Source organism: Xiphias gladius, chromosome 10 (genome assembly GCF_016859285.1).
Source record: "Xiphias gladius isolate SHS-SW01 ecotype Sanya breed wild chromosome 10, ASM1685928v1, whole genome shotgun sequence".
Classification (NCBI taxonomy): domain Eukaryota; kingdom Metazoa; phylum Chordata; class Actinopteri; order Istiophoriformes; family Xiphiidae; genus Xiphias; species Xiphias gladius.
The window spans coordinates 17,804,428-17,820,006 of NC_053409.1; the positions used below are offsets into that span (position 1 = coordinate 17,804,428).

At 39.6% G+C, this 15,579-nt stretch overlaps 1 protein-coding gene across 1 annotated transcript in view; it reads right to left on the reverse strand.

Moving 5' to 3' along the window:
• myo10l1 (myosin X, like 1) overlaps nucleotides 1-15,579 on the reverse strand; it is a 37,335-nt gene that overhangs the window by 20,338 nt on the left and 1,418 nt on the right. Inside the window, exon 2 of the mRNA XM_040137728.1 lies at nucleotides 11,737-11,835. Coding sequence (XP_039993662.1) covers nucleotides 11,737-11,835 — 99 coding nt within the window. The remainder of the gene's footprint in view (nucleotides 1-11,736; nucleotides 11,836-15,579) is intronic.

Consider the following 15,579-nt stretch of genomic DNA (forward strand, 5'->3'; position numbering starts at 1 on the left):
GGGCATGAAAGCAGTTTGACAAAAACAGAATGTGAAAGGAGAATGAATATGTGTGAGAAGTTGAACCTAGGACTCTAAAATATTGTTTTCCTTGGCCTTGCAGAGGCATTTTAAGCCTGTGGTCTTTTATTGTTTTAGGTACAGTAGCTGAAAAAAACGATTATTAGCGGTTATTAAAAAAAAAAAAAAAAAAACACCAAAGAAAAGAAGAGTGGACAGAGCATTACAGAGTAATATCCATCGGCTTTTGTTTATAGGAGTAGTGTGACATTTTGGGTCACTCGCTTTCTTGCCAAGAGTTCGATGACAGGATGGATACTACCGTCATATCTGTCCATTAAAAATGAAAGCTGCAGCCTACAACCAGTTAACTTAGCTTTGCACTCGCTGAAATCTGCTGGACATGAGAGTGGTATCAATGTCCTCATCTAACTCTCAGCTACAAAGCAGATAGGGAGGAACCCAGTGTGTCGCATGACGAAATTTCCACAGGATGAGAGCACAGAGAATCGTGGCTCTTCCTCTCCCCAGACCCCCGGCTCATCTATGTCATCCATCGCCATGGCAACTGGAGAGTCGGGGACAAGACGGGTGGGGAACCTGGCTGTGTGAGGCGAAGGAGAAGAAGAAGGAGAAAAAAGAGAAGGAGGCGAGGAAGAGAGAGTGTAACATATCTGATGTGGCAGGACGTGACAGGCGAACGCAGCTCATGTCAGCCAAACACACGCTGCCACAACGATCCCCGTCTTTCTTTCCTGTATACATTCAGCACGCGTGACAGTACAGGAGATAATTGTGACTGTATGTCAGCATAAAGGGTCGTCTTTTTCATTCCAAAGCAAGCTAAGAATAGAATACTCGGCCTTTTACAATAGTGGGTTGTTAATATGTCAGCTCAGTATCACAGCCAGCCTCCAACCTGTTCGCGTGTGTGTTGCCGTAACAGATGTGTTGGAAGTCTGTTGAGAGTGGCAGAAGGGTGCGCTGTGGGCACTCAGACATCCAGTTCTTAAATAAATCTATTTCACTCCAGTTACGCTTCCGTCCACTGCAGAGCTGCTGCGTGCAGACAGATCTCTCAGGGCGAAGAAACTTACAGCCGTATCATCGCTTCTGTCATCACCAACTGTCTGCGAATAAAATGCTGTTTGTGGACTACAAATGGAAACGTTTCTGCCATATGCTACTATACTACTATTTTTGTTCTTTGTTTTTCACTTTTCCAATAAATAAAGAACAAAATGCAACAAATGTCCAAATTTTGAATTAAATCAATTAAAAACAGGCAGTCGACTCAGAATCAGGCTTTGTCTGACTCTTCCAATGGCAGATCAATCCTCCAAATGGCAATAAAACCTACCAATGCAAGTCCAAATTCCTCTTTGGACATACCCAACAGAAGCAGAGACTCGTTTCCAAAAAGAAGTCATGCTGCTCAATTGTAGATACCTTCAAAACTCCCTCTTGTCTGTTAAGCCAAATTCATCTTTAAGCTCTTCAAAAGATTGACAAACGTTTGCAGTATATAAATTATTAACTTCACTCATGTTTTTATCCAACCACATACTAGATTTTTTCCCACTTTGAACTGCTATACGCTACAGATTGTTCTTTCCTTCTCCTTTCTCTCGCGTTTGGTAAAAGTATAAATATCTTGTGCATATCTTGTGTATGTTGGTAACTGCTCCTTGAGTCTCTGACCTTTCCCACTCACTGAGCTGTGAAGAAATGAACTGATGATCCCTCTCCCTCCATTGGTGAGAACATCATTGATGGAGGGTTCACTGACTAACAGCTCACCATCTTCACCAGGACCCCGTCCGCTTGACTCTTTGTTTTCACCGTTTACAACCATAGCACTCACTCAAGACACTGACATGATGTTATCCAAGCACAATTACACATTTACATGAGTATTACAGCCGAGGCCGACTTGGACGGTACCAGTAGCAAATATGGAAAAGAGAAACTGCAATTAAGTAAACTGCAACAATAAAACAATCATAGGCTGCAATTTGTTTTGGGTTTTTTTATTTAACTACTTTTTCTCAATTCCAGTGCAATTTTCAGCAAAGTTTATGATTCAAAATTTACTGTTAACTTGCAAAGTTAATGTTAATTTCATTTACCTTATCTCTATAATCTTATCACAGTATAAAAATTAGCATAACTAACAAAAATTTGAGAAATCCTTCCTAAATATATTTGCTCAATTGATCTATCTATATAAACAAAAAGAAAGAGAAAGTATCAGTTGATCATATGGTTGTTAGATTCGTTCTATTATTTTCAAATATCAATATTGGTATCAGCCTAAAAAATACTATTATGAACCTTCTCTTTCTTGTTATGGTTGGTTCTCTCTGCAATATACAGTAAATAGAAACTCCAGATTTGTTAACTTACTCTACATTTCCTTAAATCTGCAAGAATCAATGTTTTCATATGAACAATGGATCTAATGACTACCTGTAAGGTGAATGGCAACGCTTATAATGACAAAGCCACAGAGTCTACAGAGTGTTCTGACGTCTTGCAGCTCATTGTTTTGGTTTCATGGACTGCATTCTCACCACTCTCGTAATGTCATTTTTGGCCGCAGGCAGCTGTTTTTCGTAAATAAACTAAAAAAACCCCCCACTGTACACCGCCTAACTTTATATGGTGATAATATGTCAGTGATGTGTTTACAGCTTGTTTCAACAGCCCCCAAGTGGCCAAAAAAAAGTTAATGCAGGTCTAATTCATTCATCTCCCGTGCTACTGTCAATCTCTTACGCTGAGCCGTGTCCACTCATGGCTTCCCCATGTATGCATGTGCGTTTACATGCGTGTATGGTTACGTACTGTTCAGTGTCTGATGTGCATGGAAGACACGCTTGTCTGAGTGATGAGATGCACGAACATGCTTGTTAGTCATGGCTCCGACAGCTCTATGCATGCAGAGGCACTTTCATATTGGCTGTATTAGAACTACAGTCCTGTATCTGTGAGAAAGAAAGTCTCTCAAATTATATCAGTGAGCTTCTCTCCCCCCTATCTCTGTACTTTCTCAACCTATTAAATCCCTCTGTCCCACTCTCGCTCTCTGCCTGAATTTTTCTTTTTGAATTCTGCTTTTCATGTCTCAAACATCACTTCTCAGTTTCTGTCATCTCTCTTTCCCTTTGTACGTAACTCCTCTTTTATCCCTTCCCTCTCTCTGTCATTTGCTGCTCTTGTCTCTCTGTTCTCTCGATCTCTTCCGTCCCACTCTTCATTAAATTACCCCTCTCTCTTCTGCCAGCCCCTCACTGCATTTCCCACATTTCAACCTCCTACAACTTTCTCTTTTTTCCTCCTCTTTTCCTCTTTCATTCTTTCTTGCTGGTTCCTGTTACCTCCATACAGTATTTCTGATGTATCCTCTCAGCCTGTTTTACTCCTTTTTTCCTGATCTACTGCTCTATCTGTCCATTTAAGGTACACGGATCCCTGTGTGCTCATTCACACAGACTCACTTAATGCCTAAATGGCACGTTTTCACTGAGACCACTGCCAGTAATTGAAGGCTTACTGAAAGCAATTTCAATCAGAAAGTCAAGTCACACACACACACACACACACACACACACACACACACACACACACACACACACACACACACACACACACACACACACACACACACACACACAGTGAGTAAAATTGAAGAAAAAGACTAAGATTGAGCATCTTTAGTCTTCAGATAACTGGACTAATGAACAGAAGAACTTGGAAAATGTCTTTTTTTATTTTCACAGTATCTTTAAACTTTAATATAAAAGTGTAATTTACACCTTTCTTTGTCATATCTACACTGTAATTTACTGGTTTATTTCACTGTTTTGTTGTTTTTTATTGTCTATTCATATTGTATAAAGACGTTATTTGTATCATTGTACGTATACAGATGAACATTTTATCTGTATGTTACAGTAACTGCAGTATTATTGTTACTGACTGACATTAGACTTCAGCTGGGTTATTTAAGATACCACACATACACGTATTGTTCTGTTTAAATTGATGAGGCCCTACAGCTGAAATGCAATAATTTCATATTTGCTCAGTAATAAAAAGAGACTAAGCAATAACAAGAGGTCCACTAAGCTACTGAGATTAGTAGCAGATAGTGTATATATTTCCATCAAGTTGGCGGACATGAGAGACATTAGACAAACAATGATCGATATCTTTACAGCAGAGGCCAAGGTATACTGACTTTTTTTGACTTATTTGAAAAACACTGGGTATTACACTTCCAATAATGCGACTCAATAGCAACTCTTTGTTAGACCTCCCACGCAGTTGTGTGTGTATTATATAGATATAGACATATATGGCATGATACAACTGTTTACACAGGCTGAGTAGTACTTTTCATGACGAGTAAACCAATTTCTATGTATATAATCTATGGAGTGCCCCTTTAAATAACGATCTCCAGTGATGTTTTCACTGAAAAAGGCCTGAACATTTTCACTGTAAGATTAAAGCAAATAAACGTCTGGGCTGCTGTTCTGGGTTTTACAGTTGCTTCTAATGCCAAAGCTGCTTTCAAATATAAAGGCCTCAAACAGCAGATAAAGCAGGATTGTTTAGAGAAAACCATTCGGGACAACAAAATGAGTCAGAGAGAGAACCTGCTATGAAGAGTGAAAGTATGTCAGTGACTGAAATAAAATGCAGCTGAAGTGGGAGAAAAAAATGTTTTTTGAAAACGTCTCTGTCTTTTCCTTCCATTGCCCTCTGGTGGGTTTTAACACACATTTTGTGCATGGCTTCTTAGTGCACATTAACACAAAAAGGACACACACATGCACAAAAATGTACTGTATGTGAAGCAGATGCACACACAATAAGTCTGACTATGAAGAGAGTCTAAAATGGGATACTTCATATTCAATAATTCATTATTAGAGAGTGGAACAGGGGAAAGACAAGGGATTAGTGAGAGAAAACACAGAGAGAGAGCTAGGGAGAGCAACATACAGTGGACTGACAGAGAGAGAGAGACAGAATGAGAGTAATGTAGAAGTAGAGCAGGGTTAAACAACTCTGATTTGTCTGCAGTAGTATATCTCTCAAGGACATGTTAATCGGGATTTTTTTATTGCCAAAAAATTCCCTGAAAAAACCAAAACCGATAATGTGTTAGTCGTCTCTCAGTACTTTTTGACTTCACTACCAGGTTTGTGCAACTCAACCCCAAGCCCATACGTTACTGAAAATCTCAATCTTTAAAAGTGGGTCACAAATATAATTTCCTTTGTTTTAGATAACAGCAATTTCCTAAAACGCCTGGGCAATGTAGTTTTATTAAGCGTTACTCAAACAGGAGTAAATAGTGCATTTGTTGGGGACTATTTTCAGCTGCAGATTTATACATATTTGGTACACTGGTGAATATTTACAGAGAGAAGATGACGTATATGAGATTGACTTCAAAAAAAGTGTCCATGTTCATCTTAAAGAAGGTCTATCGGGATATCAGTCAGTAAGTCTACCACTTTGGTCCAGACTGAAATAAACTGTTGTTGCCCTGAAATTTGGTACATTTGGTACATTCATGCTCCCCAGAGGATGAATCTTTAGTGACCTTTTAAATGTTGGTGAGCGTTTAACTTCCTCTGGTGCCACCAAAAGGTTTAAGTTTTCACTTATCCAGTATTCAAGTATTCACTTATCTCAACAACTATTGGATGGATATTCATGGATCCAAAACAAGCGTATCCTAATGACCTTGGTGACCCGCAGACTTTTTCTCCAGCGCCACCGATGTTTCATCATTTTCTGATGCTTCTCTCTTCCACAAAAAAAACTGCAGTACGCTTAACCTGCTTTTCTCATGTGAACACGCATACACACAAACTTTCACACAAACACACACGCAGTGCATGCAACGGTGTTCCTGTAAAGCCCTCTGATGTCTAAAGCTGCTTTGCATGATTCAGGAGGAGGGCCAAGGGAGACAAGCCTCTTCATCTGACTTCACATATTAGCTGCAGTCGGAGTGAGGAGAGGGTGCAAGAGAGATAAGGATGGAGAGAGAGAGAGGAAGAGCTGTGGGCACAGTGACCTATATATTCTACAGACCTCTTTTCACTGGTGCACGATACAGTATCACAAAGTACTGTACGCACCTGCAGCTCACCCCGCTGGCCTTGGATCAGATCTGGCAGACCTCCATGTGTCAGATTAGGACTAGGGAACACTGAGGAGGTATTTTTTTTGTAATCTGTCCCTCAGATCAGAGTATATTGGAAGCAAAAGGGCAGCTACAGCCAGCAGTGCCTGGATAAAAACCACAGTGTTCTAATGCATGTAGGGAAAACAGGCTCTTGTGGACTGGTTACAGGAGCTAAGTTATTGATTTACTTAAGTGCAAGTATGTACAAGGAGCTGAGGTAACATACAAAACCAAAACAAAAGCGACAACTTAAAATCTATATATTTACTCTAGTTTAAAGTATTCATAGTGCCAAATTCAATATTATTCAACGCAAAGGCTTTTGGCAATCTGAAAGAGACAACTACATCTTTTCTAAAAAAACATATCAGCCATGTAAAATAGTCAATTTATGACCATTTTCTTGTCAAAAATTACGTTTTAACCTTGTTTGTTAACATTTTAACACCATCCCTGGTAAAATGTAGGATCTTTGGGTTGACGAGGAAACACTGAAAATGCTAAGATATAAAGGAGAAAGTGCTGAAATGAAGCAAAAACATAATTCACCCCCATTTAGCGTCTTCTCAATTCACCTGATTTTCAACATGTGCAGTTAACAAGACTAAGAGCCTACAGCCATGCTAGCAGTTCTGAGAGGCTGTACTTAGGGACAGCGGCGCTGACATGCTCACGACAATAATGCTAACATGCTGCTGTTTAGCAGCATGTGGGAACGTCACGCATTTGACAGGAATTTGGTCATAAATGACAAAATGAGCTGTTGATGGCGCTACATGACAAGTCAGCAGATCACCAAAGTCAGTAGGATTAACTCTCTTGGGAACCTGAATGATTATACAAAGTTTAATTTCAGTCTGCCCAATAGTTGTGATAGTTCACTCTGGACTGAAGTGGTGGACAGACCGACCAACACACTAACATCCATAGAAACATGCCGCATGAAACATGCATTGCTAAGATTAGCTCTAAACCTGTGTTGTATAACATCCCCACCCCCCAAACCCCCTAAAAAGGGCAATTAAGGCCTCTCTTCTACACTGATAAGGGACACAGCAAAGAGAGAGGGAAGGTGAAAGATGAACAGAAAGCAAGAGACAGATAAGGAGATGTTTGTGTTTTTTTGCCTGTCTGTGTTTTTGTGTGCCAGTTTGATAGAGTTAAGTCAATCTCATTATATGATACTAAGCGAGTGAGCGAATTAGGGGTTTTCAGAGGGCTGGAAATATGAAACCGTGAAGGAGAATGTGGGTCAGGAGACCACACAGCAACGTAACCTTGTTTCTGTGTCAAATCAGACCGGAGAAGTCATTCATGCACTTTTCATTAGGTGCTTTTGACGGAGTGTGTGTCAGTTTTTCTGTGTGTGTGTGTGTGTGTGTGTGTTTGTGTGTGTGTGTCCAAGTACATAGTCATTTTGTGTGTGCAGAAGGAGTAAAGGCATCCCTGCAGCATGTTCTGTGCTTGCGTGAGCTCTCACTGCAGCTTTCACGCTAGCAACTGAAATCCAGGTCACGTAACACACATTGTCCATAACTGATTTCTAACGTAACCCCTGCGTGGGTATACATGCATGTATGCTCACACAGAGGTTACGGTATCCACACACAGAGGTGTGGTGGGGGGAGGGGGGTTCTTTTTAAGAGTAGACTTCTGTCTGTGTCTACATCGTGTATTTTCCCATGTACAGTACATTCCCCATTCCTGTAGGGGTGTAAATGCGATACATTAGGTATACATTAAGACATCACAATTATCTAGCATATGTAAAGAGAAGCCTGACGCTACCTCTGTGACTATATCAATGGCAACCAGACTAAGAAGATTGCTGTGGGGCAGAGAACTACCTGAACATGTCTGGTTATCAACACAAGGTTGGAAATATAAGCTTTCACGTTGGATCAAGTTGCATGTTTTGTTCAACCAGTCTGACAGGGTAAAGCAGCAAATCTTCACATTTGAAAACCTGGAACCAGGGAATTTTTTTGGCATATTTATTTAAAAAAAAACTGCTGAAATAGTTGCCAATTAATTTTATGTCAATCTGCTAATTGATTAATTGACCTTAATTGTTTCAGCTCTACTTTCATAAATAGGCCTTAACTCTGCTGCATCAAAAGAAATTTCCGGGGGGACCTCGATGAGATACCTTAATTACATACATACATACATTTTTAGCATATGTGAAATAACACATATAAATAGTTTCCTGCTTTAATCTAACATCAATGACATACAATACATCCATAAATTATGAATATTGCAAAAACATCTTATAAGCCCTTTAGGTGATCTGTTTTATCAAGGCTTCCTCGAGTTTATATTCTCATCAGTATGTTCATTCACTGTATTAAGCTCAGTATTATCTATTTGTTCTAACTCTATCTATAACCAGCTCTTTGCTGACCCAGTTTTACCATTTACCATTTTCATTTCAAAGTTTCATCTAATCTAATCTAATCTAATTGTGTTTTCTACACAGTAAATTATACAGATTTAAAAGGGAAAGGTAAAACCTTGGATCATGGATGAGCTATTTGTGCTTGAGCTAGGGTTTTACCAATCCAGTGTGTTATTTTGTATTAGAAAATAAAATAATACTGCAAATACAAGAACATAAAATGAGTTTCCTGCATTTTTCTGGGCTCATTGTGACAGACTGTGACTTTAGCGTGCTGCCACCGCAAACCAGAACCGCATAAACGGCAGAAAAGGAATAGATGGATGATTGGATGAATCGCAGCCAGAGAGGTCAAAAAAAGTTTGCGGGGACCTGTCTTGATGCTATTCAGGCTTCCAATCCCATCGAATAAGGGCACACGTCTGACCTTTCTGATGCTGATGCTGACATTTTGAGGATTTGCTGTCTTTACACTTTGCATTGTAGAATAGCTGGTGACAGCTAGTTTTTGGGTGATTGTATATCAGCAGAGAATGAAGCTACTGTAGATGGTAAAATCCCTCCATAACATAATTATGCCCTAAAAAATCCAAAGTTCATCCAGCATGAAGTCAGAGATTACTTACATGAGAGAACAGAATGGTAGGAATAAAACACCCACCATCAGACCGCCACTGCCTATTTTTTAACCTAAATGAATGCTTCTCTATTGGCGTGATGTGACACAAGTGAGCAGCAAGCTCAAATATTGCCTGTTTCTGGAAAAACTCAACGGTGGAAAAGCAGGGTAAAATTGAGAGTGAATGATGTAAAGGGTTGTATAATAGATAAAACTAAATAAAAATGCTTTTAAATTTAGCACGTTTTTCTGTTCTACCGGTCTCTTTGGCATCAACAGTGGAGTCAATTTTTCTTTGTTTTATTCTTAAACTATTACAAATGCTTCTGGGATTCGCTGACCTCTGTGGTCACTGAAAACAAAAATTGATTTCTGACCAGGATCAGGGGCACACATGGCAGAGCAACAGGGAGGGATGGTGTTCCTGGGACTGTTTGCATGTATCACATCCTGTTGTAACAGGGTAAAGCCCCCCATCCTGCTGATTCCCTATCAAATATTCACCGCCTCCTGCAGAGCTAGCATTTAAACACCAACGGCTGGCAGAGAGGGAGGGCGGAAGAGGGAAGGAGAGCTGGATGGGGGCTGGGGAGGTTAAAGACATTCATAATCCAGGGCAAAGAGAATGCCTGCTCCTATATCCAATCTTCTATTTTGGGAAATGCCTGTCTGTTCTTTCTGTGTCCCCGGACATGGATCTCTGAGCTACAGCTACAACAAAAGATGATGCTCTTAGAGAAGCAATTGGCCACTTTCTGTCTTAAAGGCCACAAAACATGACTTCATTGAACTGTATATCTGTGAGAGAGAGGGTAGATGTGGATTTTCTTTGGGGGTATAGATGGAATATAGAGACTTTTGAATTCAGGCCAAAGAGCCAAGTCTATTATTAGCTCCATCTAAATGCTGCCAACTGGAGCGCATGTGTGTGTGTGTGTGTGTGTGTGTGTGTGTGTGTGTGTGTGTGTGTGTGTGTGTGTGTGTGTGTGTGTGTGTGTGTGTGTGTGTGTGTGTGTGTGTGTGTGTGTGTGTGTGTGTGTGTGAAACACATCAGCTATCAAACAAACATCAAATCCAAAGACCAATGTGTGCATGTCCTTGCTCTGATTCAGATTAGATGAGCACACGCACACACACACACACACACACACACATTCTCATAATGAGATTTAAACATTCAATTCCATTATTTTGGCAGGGGTTGTGGTGTTAAAGGGCTGGGGCTGGGGCAGCTGCCTGGCTTTGCCATTTAGAGAGACTACATGCAACGCTACTCTGACATCTGACATCCTGATACGAGCATGTGTGTTTGTGCCCCCATAGTGCTCTCCGACTATTCTGGCTCTCCTCTGGTGGTTGAATGTGTGTCAGAGATGGATTCTGCATATGTATGAGGAGGAACAAGAGGAGGAAAAAGGAGCGGGAAAGTGGAGCACCATGACCAGGAGATTCTATTGATCCACACGGGAGAGAACGAACCTGCACAGCTGCTTCACCTTCACTCTGACCTTTATGTGAATACAAATGCACAGTCCAGATGACCCATTACAAGCAACCGCTGTAGCACTGGCTCAGCGTTAATCTAATGCTGACACTGTTTACTTCTTCTGTTTCGTTTACACTAATGAAATGAGTTTTCAGTCTGAACAGTGTTTGCAATTTCCAGCTCCGTTTAGAGAGCTTGCTAAATAAACAGTCCCCATCACATAAAAAAGTAATGGCATTCTGAGAGCTTTTAAAGTTTGGCTCACCACATTTTTTCAGATTTTCCAGATCATCACAGTTTCAATGTAAAATGTGTGGAGTTTGAGCACCCTGATGACCATACGGGTTTAGGGCACTGACCATAAACAACAACATCCTCAGTTCAAATCCAGGTGGGGGCCTTCCGTCTCTCTCCCTTCCCTAACTTCCTGACTGTCAACTCCATAATAAAGGTGTTAAATCCAACCAAAACATTTTCAGAAGCTGTTTTAATTAAAGCAATTTGCAAATCAACCAGATTTGTCCTTGGAGCTTGAATATCAAGCCACAAACATTTCCCTTCATGCAAACATTAGCCTTATGGCAAGTATTCAGCTGTATTACCAAAAATGTTCCAAATATCAGAATAATTTCTGTACTTACAGGAAAACAGGCTGTATTAAAGTAAAACCAGGGGGTTTTCCTTTGGACATAACTTGAAGCTACTACATCAAGCTATGTGTTCTTCTATCTAATAATTGAAACTGATGAATCTCTTATACCTACCCAGCAATGACAAAATATGTTTTGATCAAAATCCATATACAGAAATCCATCATATCTCATTTTTCTCAACAATCTAGTTCTGTCTGAACAGTTTACAGTATGATAACTTGTCCAAAATTGTGTCTGCTGTGAAAAGCGTGATACTCTCCGGCCTTGATGGTACTTGATAATCTGCCACATGCAAACATGATCAGAAAAGACAGACGCTAGCAGTGCGAGAGTGTGTGTCTGTGTGTGTGTGTGTGCATTTCTTACTTCTCCATAGTCAGTTGTGACCACGAGGGTTCCATCTCCACAGGAGTTTACAGTGGCGGGCACGAGCTGCTCCTTCTCTCTGACCCAAACACGGGCCCCCTGGATCACAGGAAGACATACAAAGATTGGTGTTAAGCAGTACAATGTGTACAAAAAAAGGAGTATTTGGTTGCATTAAGTCACGAACCCTCTGGTGACCGGAGCGGGGGTCTTCAGCTCTTAGCCAACAGTATTTAAACTCAGCAGAGTTTAAAATATACATTTATCTCCTTGTGCTTTTGGACGCGAAGGATCATTTTTTACCGCTGATAAATGCTGTTTCTGGAGATGCAACAATTACACAAATCAACTAGTTGATCTCCAGAAAATTAAGCTGCAACAATTTTGATAATCAATTTATCATTTTATTATTTTTTCAATCAAAACTGCCCAAAATTTGGAGGATAAATAAAACAGGTAACCAAGATGGATCTTTTTTTCACAATATTCTGACATTATATACAAAACGATTCATCGATTAATCGAAAGAATAATCAGCAAATTAATCAATAATAAAAATAACTGTTAGTTGCAACCCCAGTTTTTTCCAAAGCAGAGTGAATTATTTTATGTTCTAGTACATATAAGGGTGCAAAAAAACTAGTTTGTGTTAATGCTGACTGTCAGTGACAGGTTACAGTAGTTTCACAGGAAACTATTGTGCAGTTCCTCCACTGTTTGTCTGTATGATGAGTGTGCATGGGTGCACAGACAGATGTCACAGATGTGCTTAATGGGAGACAAAGACTGTAACATCTGGATTTTCTATCAAGGTGAAGCAACAGTGCTCAAACTCTGTGTGTGTGTGTGTGTGTGTGTGTGTGTGTGTGTGTGTGTGTGTGTGTGTGTGTGTGTGTGCACGTGTGTATGTGTGCGTGTGTGTGTGTGTGTGTGTGTGTGTGTGTGTGTGTGTGTGTGTGTGTGTGTGTGTGTGTGTGTGTGTGTGTGTGTGTGTGTGGTTGTGTCAGGGTCAGAGGAAGTGTGCTCTTCCTGGACCTTTCCACACAGACAAAACCCTCTTTCACACAGTCGCCGGCCTCTGACCTCCAACCCCTAAAAAGCGGCACAGCATAACAGTGGAGGGAGAGAAGAGGGGGCAGAGAAGGAACCAAGAGTAGAAGAAGAAGAAGAGGACGCAGTCAACACGGCCACTGCAGTACTTTAAAGACAGTTTAGTGTATTACACTAATACTGGATCATTTGTGGATTCACCAAAGCATGGGCTCTAGAAGATGTCAACAAAAAGCATATATTACATAACAATGAACAAAAGTTGTGAACTACTTTAAATTTCAAAGCTGCAACTCATCAAATCAAATATAAATAGTAATCTTGGATAGATTATCTGGCAATGCACTAGTCCTTGTTGAAGTCCAGATTTTACATCAAAACAAAAAGAGAAAGTGGCTGGTAGCTAGAAGGGCTAGTAAAGGATATAAGAGATATTATTTCCCTTTTATAAGTTAATTTTTATATAAATAGAACACAGAATGGGTTACAGATGCTAAATAATTGACATTTTTTGGCTTTTGAGCATGAAAAATTGCCAGATCCTAGATATGATTTTTGTAGGGCAGAGTGAAGTATTAACATAACAATATCATCAAAGTTTTAAATATAGTAAAGTGCGGAAAGACTCATTTTACTATAACTCCTCATGTGAGCTGGTGGAGGCGGATGTTGTAATGACATAAAATATGTCCTCATAGAAATTATAATTGTTGATAATTACTGTACATTACTGTACTGTACTGTACATTACCAAACAATTAAGAATGTCTGCCACTAAATTATAGCGTGTTACTAATGTGTTACACTAAATATGTAATAATAATAAATAAAGTATTGCAATATGTTAAGGAACACTCATTACGCAGTGTACATTTTATAATATGGAAAAAATTAATTATTTGGTCAATCAACAACAAAATATAGCAGCAACTATTTTGAAAATCGATGAATAGTTGGAATAATTTTTATAGCAAAAATGCCAAAGATTCCCAGGTTTGAGCTTCTAAATTGTGGGGATATGCTGCTTGTCTCTACTACTACTAATATCGTTGTAAATTGAACATTTTGGTGTTTGGTGGTGTTGGTCCGACAAAACAAGACGTTTGAAGAGATCACCTTGGGCAGGTGATCCCACCCACCTTTCGGGTTCAGGTTTTAATCCAAGTGGTCATATAATGGTGAGATTCATTAATAATGAATGAAGGACCTTCTTGTCAGTACAAACTTTCCTGACATAATTACTCAAGTGTGAAGGCTGAGAAGAGGTTTGAGCCCTGAAAAGACACCAAATGTGTGCATCTGAATGAACCGAGCGGCAGAGGAGGGACGGAAATGAATTGTTTTAGCAACAGATGGTCCCACACCCCCCAGCATTCCCTGACAACCTTTATCTCTTTCATTTTCCTCTCCGTCTCTCTCTTTTTTTGTCTCTTTCTGCCTCGTTCTTGCAGTCATTCTCACACACACATACAAACACACACACACGCACAAACAACCACACGCTCGCACACACTCGCACACACTGATGATAACAGAAAACCAGCCGTGCCCCAGGCACCACTGGACACACATGCAGTATACTATATATACACACTGTTGGGTAGCTCAAGGTAAGGCTTAGGGGAGAGAACGTCTGAACGCTTTTGGATACAGACTTTAACGCTGCTTCCTTTTTCCAAACAGTATCTCTTGTCGTCAAACCTTTACATCAGTGGAACAGACATCCTTATGAGGACCTTTCATTGACTACATTCCATAAAGTCCAACCGTACCTTTAATTCTGAGTCCCACGTGCCTAAATCTTAACACTTAACCTAAATAACATAATGAACACATCAGCCATTGTGGCCACATGTGGCATTTACAGGATAATTGTGCATTGAACTTCCCCTCATTTACAAATATTATCTTATTTGTTTTACAATTTATCATTAGGCAATTTGACTTGAGTGAACTGGGACAACAACTCCAAATGAGGTGTGGTGTCTGGAAATCTGGAAATACCTTCATAACAGTGGTAAGTGTTGTTAAACAGCCTTCTGGGTTTCTTTTTTTTTTTTTTTTTAAAGAATTTCAGATATTTATTTTTAGGACTATTAAATGCTTGGGTATGTAATAGTAATAAATGTGTGGCACAAATTGGGGCTAATCTAAAAAACAGTATAACAGTATGCACATGTAGCGAGGAGACAAAAAGTCAAAAAAACTGACTCAGTAATGTCAGTTACGCAGAAATATAAGAAACATAAAACTGTAGCAACAAGCAAGGATGAGCAAAGATGGGTTTTATGGCTCATAGTTCAACTTTTTATTTGTAAGAGAAAAAAACAGACTGGTTTGCGAACGTATTGAAAAACATGCACAAAACACAATAATTTAAACAGGAAGACCATTCCAAAGAACTCTGGCCGAATGAGATATAATCGGGTTTATTCGTAGTAACTCTGGCAGCGAGCAATAAGACATGACAGTGTCTAACTGTATAACACACGAGCAAACAGACACATACGCGCTGAAATTACAGATAGACACCTGTACAAAAGCAACTGTCAGACCATACAAAAACAAAAAAGGAACATAAAAACTCAAAGAAAATCAAAACAAAATCAAAGACAAACTAACACTCACACACATAATTTCATGTATTTTAACTTACGTATCCAAACTGTAAAAACAGTGTCAACAATGTAGTGAGCATTATTATTATGATGGTGCTTGTGTTTTGATGCCTCAAATGAAATTGTTTCATTGAGGACACAAAAGTGTTTTCTGAGCCTAAGTGCTTCAGTTCAC